Source organism: Enhydra lutris, unplaced genomic scaffold (assembly GCF_002288905.1).
Source record: "Enhydra lutris kenyoni isolate GAN:26980312 unplaced genomic scaffold, ASM228890v2 scaffoldscaffold23, whole genome shotgun sequence".
NCBI lineage: Eukaryota > Metazoa > Chordata > Mammalia > Carnivora > Mustelidae > Enhydra > Enhydra lutris.
In genome coordinates this window covers 18939583-18965566 of record NW_019154107.1, presented here as the reverse complement: position 1 = coordinate 18965566, position 25984 = coordinate 18939583, and the positions used below count along the sequence as shown (strand labels likewise).

The 25984-nt window shown below is 39.2% G+C and overlaps 1 protein-coding gene across 1 annotated transcript in view; it reads right to left on the bottom strand.

The window, feature by feature from the left end:
* LOC111150452 (proline rich and Gla domain 1) overlaps window positions 1-25984 on the bottom strand; it is a 151070-nt gene that overhangs the window by 70120 nt on the left and 54966 nt on the right. The window contains exon 2 of the mRNA XM_022507921.1: window positions 16466-16516. Coding sequence (XP_022363629.1) covers window positions 16466-16475 — 10 coding nt within the window. The 5' untranslated portion in view covers window positions 16476-16516. The remainder of the gene's footprint in view (window positions 1-16465; window positions 16517-25984) is intronic.

Sequence of the window (25984 nt, the reverse complement as noted above, 5' to 3'; positions counted from 1 at the left end):
AAAATGCTTCAACATTACTCAGCATCAGGGAAATACAAATGAAAGCCACAATGACATACCATGTCATACCAGTCAGAATGGCTAAAATGAACAAGACAGGAAACAACAAATGTTGGCAAGGAGGATATGGAGAAAGGGGAAAACTTTCACACTATTGGTGGGAATGCAAACTGGTACAACTATTCTGGAAAACAGTATAGAGGTCCCTCAAAAAGTTAAATATAGAGCACCCTACAATCAAGAATTTGCTCTACTCATATTTGTCCAAAGGATACGAACATAGATTCCAAACACAGGGACTGGAAAAGGCACAGGTTTATTTATTTATTTGACAGACAGTGACCACAAGTAGGCAGAGAGGCAGGCAGAGAGAGGGGGAAGCAGGCTCCCCGCTGAGCAGAGAGCCTGATGCTGGGCTCGATCCCAGGACCCTGGGATCATGACCTGAGCTGAAGGCAGAGGCTTTAACCCACTGAGCCACCCGGGCGCCCCGTAAGGCACAGGTTTATATCAGCAATGTCCACAAGAGCCAAACTATACAAAGAGCCCAGATGTCCATCAACAGATCAATGGATAAATTAGAGGTGGTATATATTCAATGGAATATTACTCAGCCATCAGAAAGAATGAAATCATGCTATTTACATCAAGATGGATAGAACTAGAAGGTATTTATGCTAAGCAAAATAATTCAGTCAGAGAAACATAAATACCATGATTTCACTTATATGTGGGTTTTAAGAAACAAAACAGATGAACATAGGGGAAGGGAAGGAAAAATAATGTAAGATAAAAAGAAAGAGAGAGGCAAACCGTAAGAGATGCTTCAATATAGAGAACAAATTGAGAGTTGCTGGAGGGGAGGAGGGGAGGGGGGTTTTGTTGGGATGAGCACTGGGTGTTATATGTAAGTGATGAATCACTAAATTCTACTCATCAAACCAATATTATACTATATGTTAAACAACTTTAATTTAAATGAAAAAATAAAGATTTTTAAAAAAAATTAAAAAGTAGGGCGCTTAGGTGGCTCAGTGGGTTAAGCCTCTGCCTTCGGCTCAGGTCATGATTTCAGGGTCCTGGGATTGAGGCCCGCATCTGGCTCTCTGCTCAGCAGGGAGCCTGCTCCCCCCACCCCCTCTGCCTGCCTCTCTGCCTACTTGTGACCTCTTGGTCAAATAAATAAATAAAATCTTTTTAAAAAATTAAAAAGTAAAAGATACCACCCACAGTAAGAATCTGACCAGTAGTAATGATATTGTTATAGGTTAGTTATGTCTGCCATATGTTAGGAACAGGAAGTTGTGTTAGGTCCTCATCAAAGCAATTTGGAAATCTAATGGATGATATCAGAATTAGGAGTGTTTCAAAGTGGAAACAAAATAAGGGAAGGTAGCAGCGTGGACCTATAGGATAAGATCAGACTACATTTTCGTAAAACACTGGGCACTTCCCAAGATGCAAGGGCTTATATGTGGACTTCCAAAACTAAGGCAGTGATGTTTAAAACTAACGATCACTTTCCTCTGCTTCCTTCTCATCAAAGGGTGTGAGCCAGCCCACAGCTATCTGGAATCATTTGTATACCTGCAGCAGAGAGTAAATGATATGACAAGTATACAGGATGCAAATTTATTTTGAGAATAGAACACTGAGGTGTTACTGAAACATGTACTTCTCTCATTAAGGAAATAAAGAAAAACCTAAACTGTTTTCTTTAGATTCAATTAGAAAACATCCTTACTAGTAAAAATATTTAAAATCTAACACTGATACATACGTACCTACTAAATAAGTGTATTTATTTTAAAAATGTAACTACTTTTTCATAATTTCAAAATAAATAGCTCTCACCAATGCCTTCTCTTCAAAAGAGAAGGATAAAAATAAATGAGAATGGCTCAAGTAACTACCTAAATTACTGCCTTAAACAAAATATGTCATTGTAGAATATAGTTCTTAAGGCATTGTAGGACACTAAAACTGGTATTTTAATGCCAAAAAATCTTTAGTGCAAGTGTAATCACATACAAACATTTGCTGGAAAACAGCAGACAATAAGGCCTGCAAATTAAGAACCACCTCCAAAAAATGTCTAATTATCCAATCAGTTCTCTCACGTTGGGTCTGATTTCACTGAAGTAGCCACTATTTAAAGTTGCAAATATTTACATTTTTTTAAGTGAACACAATTCTTTTTCTTAGGACATTCTTACCGAATATAGACCATGTAGGAGATCATGACAAATTACAAAGATGACTAGCAGATGGCCTCTGCCCTCAAGGTTCTTCAGTGTAAAAGATAATAAGGATAAAAGAAACACAAAGAAATCTAATGAAAGACAGACTATGGTGGATGCTCTTCGAGGTCAGAAGGCAGGCATAGCTCTACTGGGTACATATGTTTGGGGGTGGTAAAGTAACATGGAAGGGGGAGTCCTGGAAAGTTTTTCTGGGCTGGCCTTTTAAGGATTGGTAGGATCAGGATGTGCAAATATGACGAGGAAAGACATCCTAGGAAAACAAAATAGTGAATGAGAGTTTCCAACTGAATAAAGCAAGGGACATAGATAAGGTACAGTGAGCTTGGTCAGTAGGGCCTGAGTATAAGATTCAAAAGAGGAGGAGTGGAAAGTGAAACTGGAAATGGGGGCCAATAGCCATGTCATAGAGGCACTCAGTATTAAACTACAATATTTAAACTATTCAATAGCACTCAAGATTTTAGAATACTACTTCATTACTTAGAAAAATGTATAGATACAACAGATTTGGGAGTAGGCTGAAGAGAAAACGGAGGGATAAAGTCCAGGTAAAAGGCTACTTAAAATAGACCAGATTAAGAAATAATGAGCTCATGCATTAGAGTGGTGGTAATAGGAATGGAAAGAAGGGGAAAGATGGCAAAGATACGGCTACTGGGTGGTTTTTTCGGCCACTACACCCACCATGCACCTTATCCCTGTCAAACCGTATCTTATCATTCATCATTTCTTTATGCCTCCCTAATTTTGTAACTAATATTTCCTCTGCCTAATGAACTATTCCATTTAGATGTAACAGCCTCTAAAAACTTTCCCCAGATTCTACTACCCACTTCATTAGACAGAGGTGCTATTGACTCTCAGTATTTGTGAATACCTCAATTACAGCAATTAATTAAACTGTACTGTAATTTTTGGTATGCCTATCTGGTTCCCCCTGGAGACTGTAAACTTCCTGAGGGCAGAGCTCCATATATTAATATTTTGACCTACCTAACCTGTCTTTTGTAACACCTGGTAAAGAACTTGGTTAAGAATAGGATTTAATAAGTGTGGAATAAATGAAAAGGCAGAATGGGAAGAACTTAAAGATTAAGTAACTAGAACCTGGGAAACCATGGACTGTGCCTCTGATTATAAAGTAGTACTGAAAACTTAGTATACAACTGTGAAATAAATACATTGACAGCAAAGTTTCTAGTAAGACAGCACTTAAATATCCATTTTTTAGCAAGAGAAACTATCTTTTGAAATGTGTAGAATACTTCTATTTGTGCTCCCTTTGGAGGAACACTTTTTGTTCTAAAAGAACCATCTCATGTTCTAAAAGAACACATTTTTGTTCTAAAGAACACTTTTTGTTCTAGAAGAACTATCTCATTTCCCTTAATAGTAGAGGTGGAGTAGCTAGACGCATACTGTTTTGGGGAAGAGGACATAGCCAGATGCTTTTTGGCTTGGCAAAGAACTAGCACATTGGTACCCAACCTGTGTACCAAGGGCCCCTAGGGTGCTGCAGCAAATTCATGGAGAATGTGAAGATATTTTATATTTTTAAAGGAAATGCATTGATACTCAACAACTGTTGGCCACACAAACTACCAGCTTAAGGTAATTAACAGTTTCATCATTAGAAAGTTCTATGCCCACTTCCTTTGTGAAGCTGGATTTTCAGCTGTGATTTTAAAAATATGCTGTGTGAAAAATCAACATGGAACAGGAAATGGAGGTGGCAGTATCCAATTAGATTCCAAGGTGTGAGAAGTTGGATAGTGCCCAACAGGAACACACATCCTGTGCATGGCTATTTAAGATTGAAATAAAAATATTACTTTCTTTCAATTTAGGTATATTACTTTTTTATATGGCTACTAAGCTGTCAGGATAGAAATATTTATTAAGTTGTCTGGACCTAATTATGTAATAAATGGAATTATTAGGTACTTCTTTCGGCCTATGGCTGCTATAAAAAAAATCACTCTGACAATTAAGGGCACCATAAACTCAGGAAGAGGGAGACTCTGACCTACAGGTTCTGGAGACATGGAATCTTGCCACTGGTCTTCCAAATCTATTTGGCACTCTAAGCTTAAATGGGCGGGAAGTTCCTTCTCTGAGAAAGGAAACCATAATCATTTTGAAGGTCCAAAGTTACAGAAACCTGTCATATGGGTTACTGCATCCCTCATAAGAGTTACAGGTAGCAAGAATACATTGTAGTTCCCCTAGTCACATCATTCAGTTGTAGATTATACTAAGTTAGCCCTTTCTCAGTTATCCCCTCTGGTTCTATGAGCTTGTCTGTAGAAGAGACCAGGAATACAAAAACTGAAACAACAAGGTCATTAAATAGCTGAAACACTGGGAAAGCAGGCCTACTATATTATGGAGTGGGTGGGCAAAGGTAAGTGAAATGCTAAATAGAAAGGTACTCTTTTCTTTTCCCAGAACTGCTGAAAATTACTACCAGCCCAGCTAGGGCAACTTATTCAATTACTTTAACTGATTCCTTTAGTGTACTTGGAACTGTTCTGGGTACCAGAACACCTGGTTTAGTTGCCCTGGTTCTGATATAAGACTACATCCTGGCTACAGTAGCAAGACTATCAGGAGCAACAGAGAATGGGAACTTTGCACAATTAATCTAGCATTCCATTACCTTTTCTTCAATGCAAGAGTCAAGACCTACTCTTCTAGACCTAATGTGTAATCCTAGAGTTCTCGAATTTCCCCTGGGAACAAGGTTGGTCAGGGAAGGAAGACATTCTTGTATTACCAGGGGCTGTGGTTGTTTGAGTAACAAATGTGATCTCATTGGTATCCCAAGGTTGTTCACTGGTACACATCAGTTACACATTTAGAAAGTAAGAAAAAGTTGTTATAGCAAACAGCTATGGGAGAAAAGCACAAAACCCTAAGCTTGCTTTCTTCATCTGTAAGATTGGAATAATAGCACCAATCTCATGGTTGTAAATGAGGTAATGTATATAACATACTTAACTCGCGGCTTGGCAAAAAAAAAAAATGAATGCTCAATAAATAGTGGTATGACCTGTCACCATCACGGTGGCAGTTATTGCATAAAGGGAAAAACAAGAGATCTGCCAAACAGATAATAAAGACACTCAGAAAATACAGAATGAATAAGGACTGGGTTAACTTGCAGTGAATCTGTATGCTTAAATCTAGGGATGCCTGGGAGTTTGGTCCCCCTGGTCAAGTTTAGGATGAAATGTGCTAGCTTCATAAAGTGCTATTTTAAGTCTGAAACTCCCTTGGAGGCACTCCGTACTAGACTGTCTAGACTGCTTAATGAAAATGAATAGATGGTGTGCATCTGACTTAACTGATTATGCAGTCTCCCTTCAGCTATATGACTGGCAGAGTGTCAAAGATTCTCAGTGAACTTGTGCCTTGCTTGGTTCCCCTGAAACCAAGGTTATCTTAGACATATCTCAGTGGTTCACAATTAGAACACAAAGTTATCCCATGCAACTAAAAAATCACCTTAGCCATTTTTCTCCTGCTGTACCGTATCTTTAGCCACATTAAAGCCTTATGAGAATCTCATAGGTTCTTTCAATTATCTAATGTCATGTAGTAGCCACAATATACTTTGATGATTAATAAATATTTGGGAGATAAAGAGATTTTAAAATATCAGAAATTCTTCGGAATGTAAATCAAGGTCTATTTCTGGTCCTTATTATACAGATCTGACATCTGTAACAAAATCATAAGGAAGCATTTTTTTTTAAAGATTTTATTTATTTATTTGACAGAGAGAGATCACAGTAGGCAGAGAGGCAGGCAGAGAGAGAGGAGGATGCAGGCTCCCCGCTGAGCAGAGAGCCCGATGCGGGCCTCGATCCCAGGACCCTGGGATCATGACCTGAGCCGAAGGCAGAGGCTTTAACCCACTGAGCCACCCAGGCGCCCAGGAAGCATCTTTTACAATAACTTATATGCTTACTTTTATTAACTTTAAGTTTGGTCAAATGTACGCTGACAGCCTATTATCATTAGAATTTTAACAATAGATCACAAAGAAGATCTTAAGAAGGCTAGAATAAGAAATGAAACTTATACACATGATTTATATGAAGAGAATCAGGAGAAGCTACAACAAAATACATTAAATAATTAAATTATTTTCTATTCATTTTTAGGTTATCTGATAGTTTAGGTAGCTATTCAATATTTTACATGATCATTGTGGATACTGACTGTAATACATCATTTATGCAGAAAAAACTCAAATAAACCCAATCTCATGAACTTAGAAACAAGAGATGACCAAGGTCGCACATTACAATTTATCTTATGCTTTATGTGCAGGAAGCCTCAGCTCCCTTAGATTCATCAAGGATCAATTCATGCAACTCTCAACCATGAGCCTGGCTGTGAAACTTGAAAGCCTCACTGCACATTAAAGCTGAAAAGCAGAAGGGGTAGGATGGGCTGAACTACTTCAACACGCTGAGAGAAACAAGAAGTCAAAGCTGATTAATCTGAAGGTAAGAGAAAAGAGAGACAGAAGGCCCTTTGAGGATTATTTGGAATAGGTTTTAACCTCACCCTTCCCCCATACTAACAACTCCCAAAGCTGTAGGCATCGGTGATTATGTTTATAATGATGAATCTGAGTCATCAAGAAAGGACCATGATGTTCAGGATATTGTTTAGGAAGGAAGTAGATTACATGATCTGTTTTAGAACTATTTCCAAAAAAAATACTTCTTAATAAGTGTTTTTAAACACTTATTTAAAAGGTAAGCATCAGCAATTTGCAAAATGTATTTATTCAAATGGAAAGTTTGTTCCTAGAGAATGTTGTGTAAATGTTGGCATAGCAACACCTGAATCTATAATGGGTCCACACACTAACCAGGAAGCTGTTTTTCTTTTCTGAATAAATCTCTAATACCTTGTTCAGTTGTGAATTTCTCATAAGACTGCAGAATATGCTAAGCTATCCACTTATATAAGCCTGCCGTTTGTCACATGAACACTGACTTTGGAAACAATCTTTTCGAAGCCAATAATCTGTTCACCACTTTCACCAACCCTGACTTAAGACTAGTGAAACTGCAAGAAAAGAGAGGAGTGTAATATGGTGAAAAGGTCCTGAATTTGCAGTCACGATATGCAGATTGCTATTCCAGCTTCGACACTAAACTGGCTGCATGGTTCTTTATTTTGTTGCTTAATTTATCTGGTCCTGTCTCCTAATTTGTGAAGCTAAGGTGTTGTATATGATTTCTTAGGCCTTTTCAGTTGTAACTGTGAAGTTTTATAACTGGGAAGATTTTTGTTGTGTAGGCATAGTTTATCTTATCCAAATCCTTTTGAGATATGAATACACTATTTTCCAGCCAACCAGCCACCATCCCCTAAACCAATGGCAAATAAATAAATAGAAGAGAATACCAACAAGGCACACCCGCCCCACCCAACCCTGTGCTAAGATTTATATAAAAATCTATCGGGGTGCCTGGATGGCTCAGTGGGTTAAGTCTCTGCTTTTGGCTCAGGTCATGATCTCAGGGTCCTGGGATTGAGCCCAACATCAGGCTCTCTGCTCAGCAGGGAGCCTGCTTCCCCCTCTCTCTCTGCCTGCCTCTCTCTGCCTACTTATGACCTCTCTGTCAAATAAATACATAAATCTTAAAAAAAAAAAATCTATGATCGGGGCGCCTGGGTGGCTCAGAGGGTTAAAGCCTCTGCCTTCGGCTCGGGTCATGATCCCAGGGTCCTGGGATCGAGCCCCACATCGGGCTCTTTCCTTGGTGGGGAGCCTGCTTCCTCCTCTCTCTCTCTGCCTGCCTCTCTGCCTACTTGTGATCTCTGTCTGTCCAATAACTAAATAAAATCTTTAAAAAAAAATTTTTTTTAAAAATCTATGATGCATCATATTCAGAATTCCTTGTTTTCTTACTTCTGAGCCATTTTGACACTATTATTTACTCAGTTGGTCATGCATACAATGCCTTCAAGGTTTTTTCTGGCTGAAAAAGGTAAGAAGTAAGTAGTTCTTATCACAGACTGATGGAAATAACTTTTCCTAGAAAAACAAAATTCTCACATTCCAAAGTGACATTTCATTTACAAAAAACAAAGTCATGTAAACTAAAAAGATGCCATTTGGACCATCTTCCTATTTCTTGATAAGGTGGGAAAAAGGCATTTCCCAATTGTATCTCACCTCTGTAACCTATTTGAGGAACTTAATTTTTTCATAGGGGGTAGGTTTTCTAATTCAGAATTTGTTGTATAGTCTAGGTGTTCATATACCCAATCAATATGTCACAAATGTACAGCTTAGGGTGGCATGTAGTGTGTATATATACATATATATATATATATATATATATTTGTATATATATGTTTTCATGGGAATTAGGGAGTTAAAGCCTATATAGGAAGTCGGATATTTAAAAAATTAATTTGAAGTTACAGGACTGAGCTAGTGAGAGTGGGAAGCCTCGGTGTTTGAGAGAAAAAAAAATCCTGAAGCTGCTTCTTAAGGACAATGTGGTGGTTATGATCACTAGCTAACACTTAAAAAAAATATATCTTTGTGCCTCCAGAGGTATGTGACAAAATGCCAGCTGATAACAGGCAGGTTTCCAGGAATACGTCTGGCGCAAATGCCAGAAATGGATTTCTACAAGAGAAAACAACAGAGGTAATGTATGTCTATGAAGTCAGTATTCTCTAAAGACAAAACAAACATGGTGTCCCCAAGAGTGAGTCTTACTAACTCAACATGGTTTTCTTGTAAAACCGAAATTTACAACGTATATTCAGGTGTCTCTTGTCCAATGACCTTAAGCTTAATAAGGAATAATGAGATACAGAGAAATGGCCTAACAGATTGTCTCACAAAAAAAGGTAGAAGGCCAAATTTTCTTTTGAAGGAATTTCACAATTCATAACTCCTTATTAAAGAATTTTTCTGAGATGGTAGATGGCAGCAATGAGGTTACCAGCAATCATTAAGAACTGATTTAAAGGTAGAATATTCTAATACATGATATTTATGGATGAGGGGGTACACCTTACCCATAGAAAACAAATACAGAATTAGCACATGCTCTAATTTATACAAAATTAAGCACACAATCAGGTGGAATCATCAAAACAGAAGATAGGTATTTCTCCTGTCACTAGTGCCTCAATTATATTAGCAAGGGTATCATTTGTCTTAGTGTTTACAGTTCTTAGACATAAAAGTTTCTTTTTAATTTATGGATCCTATCTACACTGATGATAGTTCTGTCCCATATGGAAGAATATGGAAAGAACTGTAACTGATAATAGCCATTTAATGGGGAAAAAGGCAGGTAGACGAAGTCACCAAATACGAAATACGGTTTTAAATACCAAACTCTATGTTATAGTCACTGCTTTACAACCTGTCAGCATAGACAGTATGATATTACCTCTGTGATAGTTAGCTGCAGTCTAGATCCAGGAGTGGATCGTTGGCCTAACAGAACATGTTCTACAGCTCATCAAAAAGCCACATTCCAGGGGCACCTGGGTGGCTCAGTGGGTTAAAGCCTCTGCCTTCAGCTCAGGTCATGATCCCAGGATCCTGGGATCGAGCCCCGCATCGGGCTCTCTGCTCAGTGGGGAGCCTGCTTCCCCCTCTCTCTCTGCCTGCCTCTCTGCCTACTTGTGATATCTGTCAAATAAATAAATACAATCTTAAAAAAAAAAGCCACATTGCAGAGGTGGTTATTCAGATAGCACTTAAGAGAGAACACTCAGCTACCTCTTTCTCCTGCCAACAATGGCAGAGCATAATGAAATGGAGTCTCTCTGACAAATTAGTGCCTTTGGTAATTAGGACACGGACTCCAGAAATGACTTTTTACTGATGGAATTAATATTGTTTATATGTGAATTTTCTCCAGGAATGACAACAGAATGCAAACTTTTGCTTGCTCTGCCTAAAGGGAAGGTGCTAATTATCAGGATTACTTTGTTTTCTTCCTTTTCCTCATGGTGGCTCCTCAGGGATCCCTTTAGAAAACCTGGGGCTTCGCTGAGCAGTACACTGGAAACCACTGATCCGTCTCAATCCCTTCATTTTACTGACAAGAAAACTGAAATCCAGAAGTTAAGTGACTCACCCAAGGACACACCTGCTTGATTATAGAATCAGGGCTATACCTTGGTTTCCAGAACTATGTAATGCTCTTCTTTAGACTCAAATTACTTCTATGAAAAACTTCATAATATGTGTATTATGGCTTGTCTATAAAGATTTGCTTTTCTTTATTCCAAATCAGTGGTTCTCAGCCCAGAGCAATTTTGCACCCCTAGGGAATGTTTAGCAATGTCTGGATACACTTTTCATTGTCACAACTTGGAAAGGAAGGAACCACTGGCATCTAGTGTGGAGAGGCCAACAATGTTGCTAAACATCTAATAACACACAGGACAGCACCCCCCACATACAAAGAATTATCCAGCCAAAGATGTCAACAGTCACTTCTGGATACACATCTCAAAGAACTGAAAACAGATATTCCAACAAAAACTTGTATAACAATGTTCACAGCAGCATTACTTACAATAGCCAAAGAGTGGAAACAATCCAAATGCCCACCAACTGATGAAGAGATCATCAAAATGTGGTATATTTGTACAATGGGATATTATTCAGCCACAAAAGGGATAAGGTACTAACACGAATACAACATGGAAAAACCTAAAAAAAGCAGGGCAAAGCTAGACACAAAAGGTCTTATATTGTGTTATTCCCTTCATATGAAATATCCAGAATAGGTAAATCTATGGAGAAAGCAAGCAGATTACAGGTTGCCAGGGCCCAGGGAGAGGGAAGAATGAAGATTGACTACTTCATCAGTCTGGAATCTCCTATGGAGGTAATGAACATTTTTGGAAATAAATAGTAACATAACATTGTGAATTACTGTCACCGAATTGTATACTTGAACATGGTGAATTCTATGCTATGAGAAAAAAATGTCAACAGTGCAAACCTAACTTATGTACCAAAGGTTATTTTGTGGCAGAGAGGATTGTATCAAAGACAAAAAGCATCCAGCACTATAATGACTTTGTTTTGTTTGTTTGTTTTTTAAGTGGCTTGACCCTTCTTAAAGAGTTACCTCATTTTCCTAGTGGAAAAGACTGGCCAGGAAAAAATAAAGCTGCTGTCAACCCCAAGCAGATCTGTATTACTGTTATAAAATTATGAAGATAAGGGTTTACAATAAATTGGTGACCTCATCTAAATGGCAGAGGCATGAACATGCTGCCATAATGAAGAGACTCTGAAATTTAATGCAGGCCAGAAAAGGAAATAATTAATTGGCTTTAACTGTGTGCCTTTACCTGAACTATAAACCAGGGAGCTGTCAAATAAAAGCAGACACTACACTAAGAGAAAGTTACTTTACAAGGCTTGTCACTTTGCATGTTCATTCCTTGGTTGAAAATAGAGAGCTGTATGCTCAGAGTTAAAGTTTAGGACTGGCCTCAACGGAGCAGTAGTTCAGCAGCAGATCGAAGAGCTTCGAGATTTGCTGTGACGGCTCTAAACCATCTTTCCTTCTGCTAAGTCTTGGTAAGTGGGGTAACGTGTTTGCGTTTCTTGGGCTAAAGGAGCCAAGTACATCCTGTGACCCAAAGAAATTATGCTGCTACGTTTTAATAAAAAACAGACTGTAACTGGCACACTGCCGCTGTTTATATGTTCGTGGATATGAGAACATCAAGGGCATAAAGTTACCATTAGGTATAGAAAATGAAGACAGAAACTGACTTTTCAGATTCAGACCTTAGAGACCCAGGATTTTCTTCTAGGCTAAGTAAATCTCTAAAGGCTACTGGAAGAGGAGAAACAAAAAATGCAAAGCTATGTCATTTTGATTATTCTCCACAAATAAGCCCTGTCTGCTTGTCATCATTCAGTTATTCCCAATACTGTTTTCTACACAATGAAGCAAAATTAATCCTTTTGAAGATTCATGGCTAAATACTATTCCCATTTTGTATAACAGGTACAGGGGCATCTTGTAGCCAGCTACTATGGTGACAACATAATGAATTTCTTCCAGAAGCTCTGTTTTTAAGGTAAAGACAGTGACATTCACCATCAATAACTGTGTATTAAGCTAATACATACCATGAATTGCTGCTCTAGCACTTAGAACATTCAATAAGAGAAGTGTGTTCTGTTATAAAGAAAATTCACATGGAAAACAAGTATGACTTAAAAATCATATTCTATACAAACATCGTAACAAAACAGGGGTGCCTGAGTGGCTCAGTTGCTTGGATGACCAACTCTTGATTTCGGCTCAGGTCATGATCTCAGGGTTGTGGGACTGAGCCCTGCACCGGGCTCTGCACTCAGAAGGGAGTCTGCTGGGATTCTCTCTCCCTTCTCCCTCTGCCCCTCCCCACCCTATGCTCTCATTCTCTTTCTAAAATAAATCTTTAAAAAAAAACCAAGAACATTATAATGAAACAATAGCTCCAAAAATTTTTAGCAAGAAAAATCCCAAGGAATTGTGGAGTACTAAGACTTGTGTCATTTTGTCAGGAATACACCAGTTGCTCAGGGGATAGGGGGTGGGGGATGAAAGCATAGAATAAAGTTTTAATTTCCATCCAAAGACGATAAATATTCCAGCATTGTGTACATAATATTTTGTGAGCCAATACATACACATTTATATAATCCCCACATTCTCTTCCCCGTGAAAACGTTCATTTTCCAATGAAATGTTATACATGATTTTATTTACATATGCTGCTCCTTTTTGTAACAGCATCTCCCCTTGTTGTCTCCTACTATTCTGGTGTTCCATAATGTATTCTATTCTTCCTGTTAAGAAAAACCTCAAGGGGGGGGCGCCTGGGTGGCTCAGTGGGTTAAAGCCTCTGTCTTCGGCTCAGGTCATGATCTAAGCGTCCTGGGATCGAGCCCCGCATCACAGCCCCGCATCACATCGGGCTCTCTGCTCAGCAGGGAGCCAGCTTCCCCCTTTCTCTCTGCCTATCTCTGCCTACTTGTGATCTCTGTCTGTCAAATAAATAAAAGAAAAGAAGAAAAACCGCAAGACAAAAACTTATCGATCAGGAAGGGTGGCTTTCACCAGCTTAAGTGGTATTTTAAACCCCTTACTTTAGGCACCTTGCAGTATGGGATGTGTCCCTCGCTGCTCAGAAGACTTTGGTATTTGAGGCACTCCACTACCTGATACATGTCTTTTAGCTGTTATCATAAATGGTGATAAACAATGAGTCAATTCTCTTTGCCCATCTGTCCAGTCCCCCATGGATTATATGAACATCGTCATAGATCCGAGAAAATATTTTCTTCCGTACCTATCAAATCAACAGATAGCTCTTAAGTTTTTAATTGACTTTATACACTACTAATGACTAAGGTATTCAAAACATGGCCTACTAGAAGACCTAGGTTTGCATTATGGCTCTCCATTTTATAGGCTGTGGAGTTTAGATTACCTTCAGTTTTGTAATCCATAAAATAAAGATAATATCCCTATTTACATCATAGTGTTCTCTGACAACTCAAGATAATGTATGAGAAATATCTGTAAGTTATGAAGTGTTCCATAGACACTTGTTGATCTCAAAATAATTATATATTCTTAAGTCCTAAATACGAAGCTCTAGCTCAGAACTCATATATCTGTAGTAAATGTGATTTCAATGACACATAAATGGACACAGATGGTGGTCTAATAAAAAAATTAAATAGACAAGTGTGTTCTCATCCTCCTACCACCACGTTTAAGACTTGGCTCACACTTTTTTTCATGTCACATAAAAGAATGATTCATCTAACACATATTCATAAATAATTTCATCATCTAGTATCAAAGAATATTTAAAGAAATTCATGCCAATATTAATTTTAACTTTTCACCTACACTGTATGGTTTTCCAGCTGTGTTCTTTGTTTTCATGCCTCCTTGTTAATGAGGCTAGTGCCATGTCTTTGTGGTATTTTCCTCTGCTGTCCCTTTGTATGACACATTGAGCTATGTTTGTGAGAATCTTTGCCAAATCCAGTAAAAAAAACTTCATTGTGTGTTGCCAGAAGAGAAAAAAAATTACCACATAGTAGCATCTTTTTTCCCCCCCACTAACAGTGACAGCAATTAGCAAGTGAAATCAGACAAGCTAAGTAAAGCTTAGAGAGTAAAGGATAGAGTCTTTGAGATTCAGGATGTGAAGGATGTTTTTAAAGTGGCCAACACAAAGTCAAAATGCTATTATAAGTTTCCATGTGTTTGTAAAGTAGCATTTTTTGGAGCACTTCCCTTATCTCATCTCCAGACTGGAAATATACCCATCCCTGCAGATAACATTACCATGTCCTATCCTTTAGCAAGAACTCCTTTTAGTTGCCTGACCATTTAAACAAAGACTTGCTGAAGAACCTTTTAAAGTAAGCTCCTAATGATCTTGCTAATGACCTGATGATCATTCTGAAAAGGAAGAGAGGACAAAATAAGGAATGTGTTGCTCTCAGTGCAACTTCTCCCTGTGGTCATGATGAAATCCAACAATCCAAACATTCTTCACATCCACCTGAAGCTTGAAATTAGGTGAGGACCAAGCCACAGTGAGTTACTCTGGAAACTTCTGTTGATAGCTGACTTGGAGTTAGGACATGGCATGGATTCAGTCCCAGAACTTTCACCAGTTCTTTTCAAATTTACTCATGTTTTTTACATTTCTAAACTATCAAGAGATTGCTGTATTTTGTGGAGGCTGGGAAAGAACTAGAATCCTTGGGGCTAATCAATCCCCCAGGAAATCACTGCAGAAAACAGGCAAAATCTGACTCAACAAGGTTCAGGAAGAAATTTTTCATGATTGATCCATAATCCCTGGGGCTGCTTACCAGGGGGCGCATACCAAGGAGTGGCAAGCAAAGTGCTTAGAGCACAAAACAGGAGAGGCACTCCTTGTCCGTTGCATAACCCTGGTCCCAAGCACTGCTGCCTACACAAACATCTGACCAAACCACTTCATTTTAACTGTTAGAAGACAAAACCAAGGGGGGGTGTCTGGGTGGCTCAATCAGTTAAGCGGCTGCCTCTTTGATTTCGGTTCAGGTCATGATCTCAGGGTCACAGATGGAGCCCTGCATCAAGATCTGCACTCAGTGCAGAGTCTGCTGAGCATTCTCTCTCCTTTTCCCTCTGCCCTTCCTCCTGCTTGTGCACACACTCTCTCCCTCTAAAATAAATAAATCTTTTAAAAAAAAAAGAACCAGTGAAAGTAAACTTATTCAATAAGGACAGCCGAGAACAGATTGCACTGCTCTCTTCTATAGAGTTCTTAACACACTTGTATAGGCGTCATGACATTATGACAGCCACAGCTTTCCAAGGATATACAAATCCCACTTGGGATATGGACAAGCAAATGAACTCTAGGACATGATCAAGGTAGTAGAAGTAGAATTTGAATTCAGGCTTCTAACTCTATGACCAATACTCTTCTCGTTATACTACACAACACGAAGTCTCCCTCTGAGGTCCTTTATGCATATGGTTTTATGGTCTATGTTGATTAGGATTTTTTATGGAGTCACTAGTGGCTGGTAATATTAATAACAAAATGACCTTGAATTTGTCTATTGTCTACTGCCCATAAATAGCCTCATGAAAAAGGAAATATCAAAGGAATTCATCTAATGGTTCTTAAATGCCAGGCTTTAACATTTTAGGGGAAATCAAAACCATTTATAAATCAACCTCACAGATGAATTTTTTAATACTGTCACTGGCTGCACAGCAGAATCATCTTTTTGTTTCTGTCAATTATCAACAAGGCTTAGAAACCACTGGAAGCATATGGGTAACTTTGCTAAGAGTTGTAAAGAAGCTGGGATTAGGACAGGTCTATATATATCAAGTTTGAGCCTTCTCTCCCTCTACTGGGAGATGTTCAAAAAAGAGCAGAAGGAAGGAAAACAAAAGACCCTAGTCAATGAGCAGCATGTGGTCTGTTGGTTTTTCTCTGCACTGCCCTGCTTCAGACAGTAACTTTCTAACACTAACCAGAAATACAATTTAGATGTCCACAAAATACTCTTGAATTGCAAATTTAATTTCCTGGATACATAGATTAACATGGGGAAAGTATGAATTATTAAAAAGCAAGCAGAAACTTACTCTTCCCCATGTTTTCTTGTGGTCTCTGGCAGGTCCCTGGATGATGACTCCCTGTATAAAACATAGCACATACACACAGTCAGATTCACAGAGATTGAGTCACTACATCGAGTAAGTTCCATTAAAGCCGATGTGGTCAACATGAGCATTTCATTTTAGTGCATTCCAATCTTGCCCCCTACACAAATGTATTCTTCATCACAAATAGGTATCTAACTTCAGAGAACAGAAACACAGCATTCTGAAAGCACGGACTCTATCTGTATCGACTTACTATGTCCTTGTTTGTCTAGCATTAGTTTCTGCCCTCGCCAAATAAAAGTCATCAAATTGGTCACATGCTCATTTCTTAGGAAGGCAGTGACATAAACAAAAAATGTTAAACAAAATGACGAAAGGCCCAATTTTAATAACCAAGCAGCATGTTATTAGTTTGCCTATCCCTGGCTTCTCTTCAGTGTCACTCTGTGACAAATCCAATACCCTTTCCAGTGTAACATTTTCCTGAATGGTGTCAAACAGCAGTACCCCTAATTAAATTATCCCTGAAGCAAAGCAGCCCACAGAGCTATTACCAATAAACAGTATGAATCAATAACCATGAATTACTGACAATGGAAATTTTGTAGGAAAAAAAACACATAATCCAAATGCAGGTATGCATGGAAGAAAAGCAATTCTTTTTTTAAAAGATGAAAATACATTACACAGAAGCTAATTCATACCATAATGCTTCATTTTCTTACAGGGTTCAATCACAGAATTACCACACATTTATTATTTACCTGCCACATTCCCAACATGGAGCTAAGCACCAGAGGCAAAATTATAAGACATCATCTATCTGTCCATTAATGAATGTATAACCTACTTGAAGTTAAGCATGTACGAGAGAATGATATCATTAAGACGGCCATATAGGTCATTCCCAACTATAGTACCCCTCACAAGAAGACCAACCGGCAACTATCCATAGAAACATCAGTGTGAAAATCCGACATTAGAAGAGGACTGGACATTTTGACCCCACTGCCTTTCCCCTACAGTGCCACATTGAGAGGGCTTCCCCCCACCACCTCCGCCCAGGAGTGATGGTTACTACAGTGGGAAAAGAGAGCCCAAGGCAGACATCTAGCTCCCCCAGCACATGGGCCCCTTTGCAGGAAGTCCACTCATGTCTTGCCTCATAGGGGTCAGTGGAAGAATCTGCAGGGCTTGACCACTGGGGATCAGCTAAAGAGGGAGAAGGGCATGGGGCTTACAGCAGGTCTTGGCAGATGGCATTCGTGCTTGCAGCAACACTGCTGAGCAGAGATCCTAGCCAGCAGCTCTGGACATCTGCAGAGTTGAGCCAGTGGTCCTCTCTGGCTAGGGAACTTGATTGGCGGTTTTGCCTGATTTGGATCCCCAGTCACTGAGCCATACTGGTAGGGGAGCCTGTTCTACCACCCTGCCCAAGAAGGGACGCAAATTCCCAGCCCCACCTTAGTGCTGAACATAGCCTCCAGCTCTGCCCACCCAGGAGGCCCAGCCAGAGAACTAGAGTAGCCACAGAGCTCATCCTATAGCCCTGGTCAGGAAGTCAAGCCAGCAGCCATGCACAACAGTTCAGCATAGCCTCTGGGCCCATATAGCCAAGGAGCCTGAGTAGTGATCCGGGAAACGTGGGGGCACAGCCTATTGTACTGTGAGACACAGCCCAGCCTACAGTCTCATCCAGTCGTAGAGCTCACTTTACAACCCTGGTAAGCAGAGGACCCCAGAATACTGGCCCTGCCCAATTGTTGAAAACAGCCTATAGCCTTGCCCAGGTAGGAAACCAAGCTGGTAAACCCATCCAGTCAAGGAGCACTGCCTGTGATCCCACCAGACAAGGAAATCCAGCCAATGACCTTGCCTTCCAGGTGAGCACAGCCCATAGATTACATGATCAGGAAGATGAGCATGCCCCATTCAACTTCAGGGCATAAACTGTGGGCCCTGTGTAAACACAGACTTCAGCCAGTGGCACCATCTGGTTGTGGAGCACAACCTGAGATCCCATACAACCAGGGGTGATTGCAGAGCCCATCCTGCAGTCCTGTACAATCAAGGAGTTCATCCAGTGGTGCCACCCTGCCAGGGAACACAGCCTAGGACGTTGACCAACCAGAGGTGATGGCAGAGCCTAGCTAGTGGCCCCACCTGACTGCAGAGCACAATCAATAGCCCCACCCAAACAAGGAGATGGTTGCCCACTAATCCTGCTTGAACATGGAGCCCAGTCAGCAGGCCCACCCAACTGTGGAGCCCAGCCAGCATCATTCCCCCCAACCTCAGAGCATGGACAATGGCCTTGCCCAACTAGAAACCCCAAGAGCAAGCCCTGCCTTCCCACAGAGGCTACCAGATGACCTGTCCAATACTCCCAAACTTTAGTGACTGGTGAAGGTCTTTCCATGCTGAAATGAACTTTTAAAATGTGAAAGAGGAGATTGCTTAAGCAAATGCAGAGACACCAATGCAAAGAATCATGAATAAAAAGGTAAACATAACATCACCAAAGGAAACTAATAAAGCTTCAATAAGTGACCCTAACAAAATAGATTTATAGATTGCCTGAAAAGGAATTCAGAATAATCCTCTTAAAGAACTTTAATAAACTACAAGAAAACACAGATACATGAAAATAGGAAAACAATGCCATGAACAAAAGGAGAAGTACAACAAAGAAAGAGAAACCATCAAAATCAGAAATCTTACAGCTAAAAATAGAACTGCAGAATTCAACAGAACAGAACAACTTACTTATCAATAATTACTTTTAATATAAATGGATTAAATTCACCAGCCAAAAAACACAGAAAGGCTGAATGGATATAAAAACAAAACAAAACAAAACCAGGGTCCAAATGACATACTGTCTACGAGAGACTTTAGTTTTAAGGACACATATAAAATGAAGAGACAGAAACAGATATGGCAAGCAAATGATAACCAAAAAGAGTAGAGACAGCTATATTTGTTACGAGACAAGATAGACTTTAAGCTAAAAATGGTCACAAGAGACAAAGAAGGTCATTATATAATGAAAAAGGGTCAATTCAAAATTGATATCCAGGATCTATAAAGAACTCCTCAAACTCAACACACACAAAACAGATAATCATATCAAAAAATGGGCAGAAGATATGAACAGACACTTCTCCAATGAAGACATACAAATGGCTATCAGACACATGAAAAAATGTTCATCATCACTAGCCATCAGGGAGATTCAAATTAAAACCACATTGAGATATCACCTTACACCAGTTAGAATGGCCGAAATTAGCAAGACAGGAAACAACATGTGTTGGAGGGGATGTGGAGAAAGGGGAACCCTCTTACACTGTTGGTGGGAATGCAAGTTGGTGCAGCCTCTTTGGAGAACAGTGTGGAGATTCCTCAAGAAATTAAAAATAGAACTTCCCTATGACCCTGCCATTGCACTACTGGGTATTTACCCCAAAGATACAGATGTAGTGAAAAGAAGGGCCATCTGTACCCCAATGTTTATAGCAGCAATGGCCACAGTCACCAAACTGTGGAAAGAACCAAGATGCCCTTCAACGGACGAATGGATAAGGAAGATGTGGTCCATATACACTATGGAGTATTATGCCTCCATCAGAAAGGATGAATACCCAACTTTTGTAGCAACATGGACGGGACTGGAAGAGATTATGCTGAGTGAAATAAGTCAAGCAGAGAGAGTCAATTATCATATGGTTTCACTTATTTGTGGAGCATAACAAATAGCATGGAGGACATGGGGAGTTAGGAGAAGGGAGTTGGGGGAAATTGGAAGGGGAGGTGAACAATGAGAGACTATGGACTCTGAAAAACAATCTGAAGGGTTTGAAGAGGTGGGGGGGGGGGGGGGGGTGGGGGGAACCAGGCAGTGGGTATTAGAGAGGGAATGGATTGCATGGAGCACTGGGTGTGGTACAAAAACAATGAATACTGTTATGCTGAAAATAAATTTAAAAAATGATAAAAAAAAAGGGTCAATTCATTAAAAAGATATAACAATCGTAAATATTTACTCACCCAATACTGAAACATGTGAATACATAAAGCAAATGCCAACACAACTAAAAGGAGAAAGAAACAGCAATACAGTAATAGTTGGGGACTTTAATATCCATTTTCAGTGATTGGTAGATTGTACAGACAGAATCAATCAGGAAACAGTAGATTTAAACAACAGTATAGACCAAAGGGACCAAACAGACATAAACAGAGCATTCCATCTAACAGTAGAATACACATTCTTCTCAAGTACACATGAAATGTTTTCTATGATAGATCATATGGCAGGCCACAAGTCTCAACAAATTCAAGTAAACAAATTATATCACCTACCCTTTACAGGCACAATGGTATGAAACTAGAAATCAAGAATGGGAGGAAAGCTGTAAAATTCTCATACATGGGAGTTAAACAACATACTCCTGACCAACCAATGGACCAAAGAAGAAAGCAAAGGGGAAATTAAAAAAAAAAAGTCTTGAGATACAAAAAAAATAGAAACACAGCAAAAGAAAAACAATGGAATGCAGGAAAAGCAGTTCTAAGAGGGGAGTTTATAGCAGTGAACTTTCAAGGAAAAAAAAAAAACAAGCCCTAAGTTAGTAGAAGAAATAAATACTAAATATAAGGCAGAAATAAAAGATAGGAAAAAAGAAAAATTAACAAAACTGAGAGTTGATTCATTAAAAAGATGAACAAAATGGACAAATCTTTAGCTAGACCAAGAAAAAAAATAAGATCAGAAATGAAAGAGGACACATTACAAGTCATACCACAAATGCAAAGGAAAATGAGACTACTACAAACAGCTATACACCAACAAATTGGACAACCTAGGAAAAACTGATGCATTCTTAGAAACATATAACCTACCAAGGCTAAATCATGAATAGAAAATGTGAACAGACTAATGAGTAAGGAGATAGAATCAGTAATCAAAAACCTCTCAAAAAAGAAAAGTCATGGATTAGATGGTCTCTGTGGTGAATTCTAATTTTTTTAAAGATTTTATTTATTTATTTGATAGAGAGAGAGAGATCACAAGCAGGCAGAGAGGCAGGGGGAAGCAGGCTCCCTGCTAAGCAGAGAGCCCGATACGACCCCGTGAATTCTAATATTTAAAGAATTAGTCAATCCTGTTCAAACTCTTCAAAAAAAAAAAAGATAAAAATCATATAATCATCTCAGTAGATGCAGAAAAAGCATTTGATAAAATTCAACATTCATTCATGATTAAAAAAAAAAAACCTCTCAACGAACTGGGTACAGAAGGAATATACCTCAATATAATAAAGGCCATGTAAGAGAAGCCCACAGTTAACATCATACTTAATGATGAAAGTCGAATGCTTTTCCTCTAAGATCAGGAATGGTCTTACATTCCCAAGGATGCCCACATTCCCCACTCCTACCCAACTGGCTACTGAGGTCCTAGCCAGAGTGATCAGGCAAGGGAAGAAAAAAAAAATAAAAGCATTTAACTCAGAAAGGAGTAAGTAAAATTCTCCCTGGTTGAAGATGATATGATCCTATATACAGAAAATCCTAAAGATTCTCCAAACAAACAAACCAACCTGTCAGAATAAAAGAATTCAGTAAAATTGCAGGATTAAAAATCAACATACAAAAAAAAGTTGTTTACAGAGCCTAGCGATGAACTGTCTGAAAAATAAAGAATAACCCCACTTATAATGGCATCAAAAAGAAAAAAAAATACAGAAATAAATTTAACCAAGGAACTGAACAATCTATGCACTGAAAACATGACCTGAAGGCAAAGGCCTGGCGCCCCTCAAATCAACATCTTATATACCTTAAACTTACACAATGCTTTATGTCAACTATATCTCCAAAAAAGCCATAAAAAAAAGTGCCTGGGTGGCTCAATGGGTTAAGGCCTCTGCCTTCAGCTCAGGTCATGATCCCAGGGTCCTGGGATAGAGCCCCACATCGGGCTCTCTGCTCAGCGGGGAGCCTGCTTCCCTTCCTCTCTCTCTGCCTGCCTCTTGGCCTACCTGTGATCTCTGTCAAATAAATAATAAAAAAAAAAGAAATATATGAAACAGAGACAATTAGGGAAATATATGAGACTGAGACCTGATAACTAGTTGTGTGACACTGGAAAATAACTTTCTATCTCAAATTCCTTACAAATGAAGGGCACTGAACTACATGTGTTTCCCAAATTGTCCTCCACAGGATGTTAAAAGTGCATTATTCAAAATCAGGGCTCTGATCAAATAAATGTAAGAAATGCTACGTTAAAGTTAAATGGGTTTATTATAAGACTTTCCAGAGTCTTAAAAATGCTGATTAGTAATGTGATCAAAGTATAGTCTCTCAAGAGTATTTGGCTACTTAATCCGTTTGTAAGTAATCAATATTTCTCAGGAGTCCTTTTCTTTGGAGCTCAGTTTGGGAAACTGGACAAGGCAATTACGAAAGCCTCTTGCAGCTCTGAAATTTCATTATTTTCTAACAAGGTAGTAATTGTACAGAACAAAATTAACATAAAGTGAATGAAGAAAGAAGTCAGGGGGGTTAGATTCTCAGAGAATTTTGGAACCAAAAGGAACTTTAGAGATCTAATGGTTTCTCTCACAACTGCCCCCACCCCTTTTATTTAAAGCTGCAAACCACTCTCAGAAAAATCTTATACAGAATACCAGTACATAAAATGGGTCAGGGCCAAACTCTGAAGGTTCACTTGAGGTGGACAGCTGTAGTCCCACCCACTGGGATTTCTCCTTGAGGCAGCACAGATATACCTCATGAGAAAGCCAGCACCACAGGAAGCAGAGTCTGAAATTTAGTGACCCCCTGACCCTTCAGATGAAGCTATTCGGGGAAGGCTCTAGGAAAGAGCTGGAACTCTCATACATATTCATAGAACGTCTTTAACCCTTCTCAAGTATCACCTTAACTTTCATTGTAATCCCTCCAAGTCAGATAAATAAAATCACTATTATGTAAAAAGAACTACTAAACCGACCTCACTCCAGGAAAAACTGTATGAAAGCTATTGTACTAAAACGCAATCCCTGTGTGAGAAATCATGAAACAGTTAAGCACAGGAGTCATATGGTTAAATTTCGATTTAGAGACGGTATCTTTGATGGCAGTAGGGAAAGGAGCTCTGATTGGTGAGAGTACAGTGATATCAGACACTAGGTAAATCTGGCAGAACCTCTTGTATTTTATTTCTTATTTCTTCCTTAATATTTAATAAAGCCTTTTTGAAAAGAATCAAGCCCCTTGCATTTGTGTCAAAGGAACCACAAAGGAAAGGTTTGTCATGCATGGGCCAGGACTTTCAAAGAGGACTTGCTTCTCTAGAGGTCAACATGGTGGAGTGGAAAGGCATCGAAAGCAGCCGTCTTCCAGGGTAAGATGAAACTCAGGAGGCAAAAATCACTGTTTCCTGTCAGCTGCCTCACCTAGTGTTCCAGGAGCAAACCTCCAACAACCAGAACCTTATTTTACGAAAGACAACTTCCTTACAGAGGTAAGAGGTTCAAGGCCTACTGTCCACATTACTCCCAAACCCTGAACTCCCCCAGTCACAGGTTATCACCATGCTTCTGATGCCAGGGTATAGCCTGCTCTTTCCACTCTGTTTTTTTCTGTTTTCTTTTTTCTCAGCCTTGTGTGTGTGTGTGTGTGTGTGTGTGTGTGTGTGTTTGTGTGAGTTCTAGTTTTTATACCTCTCTAAGTAGGAGTATTTGTCAAACTTGATTCTCAGGTCCCCATCCCAAACATCAATTCCAGAGTAATAGCAACACACTTGAAAAAACGAACAAACAAAAAACAATGTCAGCAGAGCAGGTGTTAGCCAGACATTAGGAAATAAAAATCACTGTCCCGTGGTTTTACCCAGCCTGGCATTAAACACTCTCTATAACCAGGTTCCACCTTTCTTAACCGTTACACCATACTCTGGTCAAATTGGCCTCCATGCATCCCTTAAATATGCTTTAAACTGTTCCAATTCTATGTCTCTGCTCTTTTCCTCGGCATTATCGACACCTACTCAAATTCCACCCATCCCTCAACATCATTGAAGACTTTCCTCATTACCTGAACAGGAAGTAATCTCTTTTTCCTTTGTTCTCTCGTATAATACGGAATTTAGATGCTATCTCATACAGATGTGCATATATTACAGTATATCTCAGACTGTCCAATTCTCAGAGGGTAAATGATTTGTCTTCTACTTCTTGTCTAGTTTGGGCAGGGCACTAGATCATTCCCTGGGAGGGTTCTAGTGCCCTACACAAACCAGACTTAGGGGAAGCTCCCATACCAAGTGTATTTGGGACACATTATGTTTGCCTAAGTTTCCCTTAGTATTGATCACTGCATCAAATTATAGTCATTTACATACCATCTTAATCAATTTCATGATTTTTGCTTGATGCATTTATCATCTATACTTCCTATTTTTTTACTTCAGTATCTACTTTAGTCCTATCCTATAAAATAGAACAGGAAAGCATGGGTTCGATTATATTTTATTTTTCTAATGCATATAAAATGCATAACTATTAAAATTCTCAAACTTTTTTAGGATTTCCTACAGTTATTTTGCATACCACAAGCAGTACACTTTGTAGAACAATGTTCATTCCTGTCATTAATCAAAAAATATTTATTGATAGTTGTCTTTCTCCAATTGACTTATTTTGCTAAGCATAATACCCTCTAGTTCCATCCACATCATCTCAAATGGCAAGATTTCATTTCTTTTGATGGCTGCATAGTATTCCATTGTATATATATAGACACACCACATCTTCTTTATCCATTCTTCTGTTGATAGGCATCTAGGTTCTTTCCATAGTTTGGCTATTGTGGACATTGCTGCTATAAACATTTGGGTGCATGTGCCCCTTTGGAGCACCACGTTTGTATTGTTAGGGTATATACCCAGTAGTGCAATCGCTGGATCATAGGGTAGCTCTATTTTCAGCTTTTTAAGGAAACTCCACGCTGTTTTCCAGAGTGGTTGCACCAGCTTGCATTCCCACCAACAGTGTAGGAGGGAGGGTTCCCCTTTCTCCGCATCCTCGCCAGCATCTGTCATTTCCTGACTTGTTAATTTTAGCCTTTCTGACTGGCGTGAGGTGGTATCTCACCTCACATTGTGGTTTTAATTTGTATCTCCCTGATGCTGAGTGATGTGGAGCACTTTTTCATGTGTCTGTTGGCCATCTGGATGTCTTCTTTGCAGAAATGTCTGTTCATGTCCTCTGCCCATTTCTTGATTGGATTATTTGTTCTTTGGGTGTTGAGTTTGCTAAGCTCTTCATAGATTTTGGATACTAGCCCTTTATCTGATATGTCGTTTGCAAATATCTTCTCCCATTCTGTCAGTTGTCTTTCAGAGAAAGACAACTATCATATGATCTCCCTGATATGGGGAAGTGGAGATGCAACGTGGGGGTTTGGGGGGTAGGAAAAGAAAAA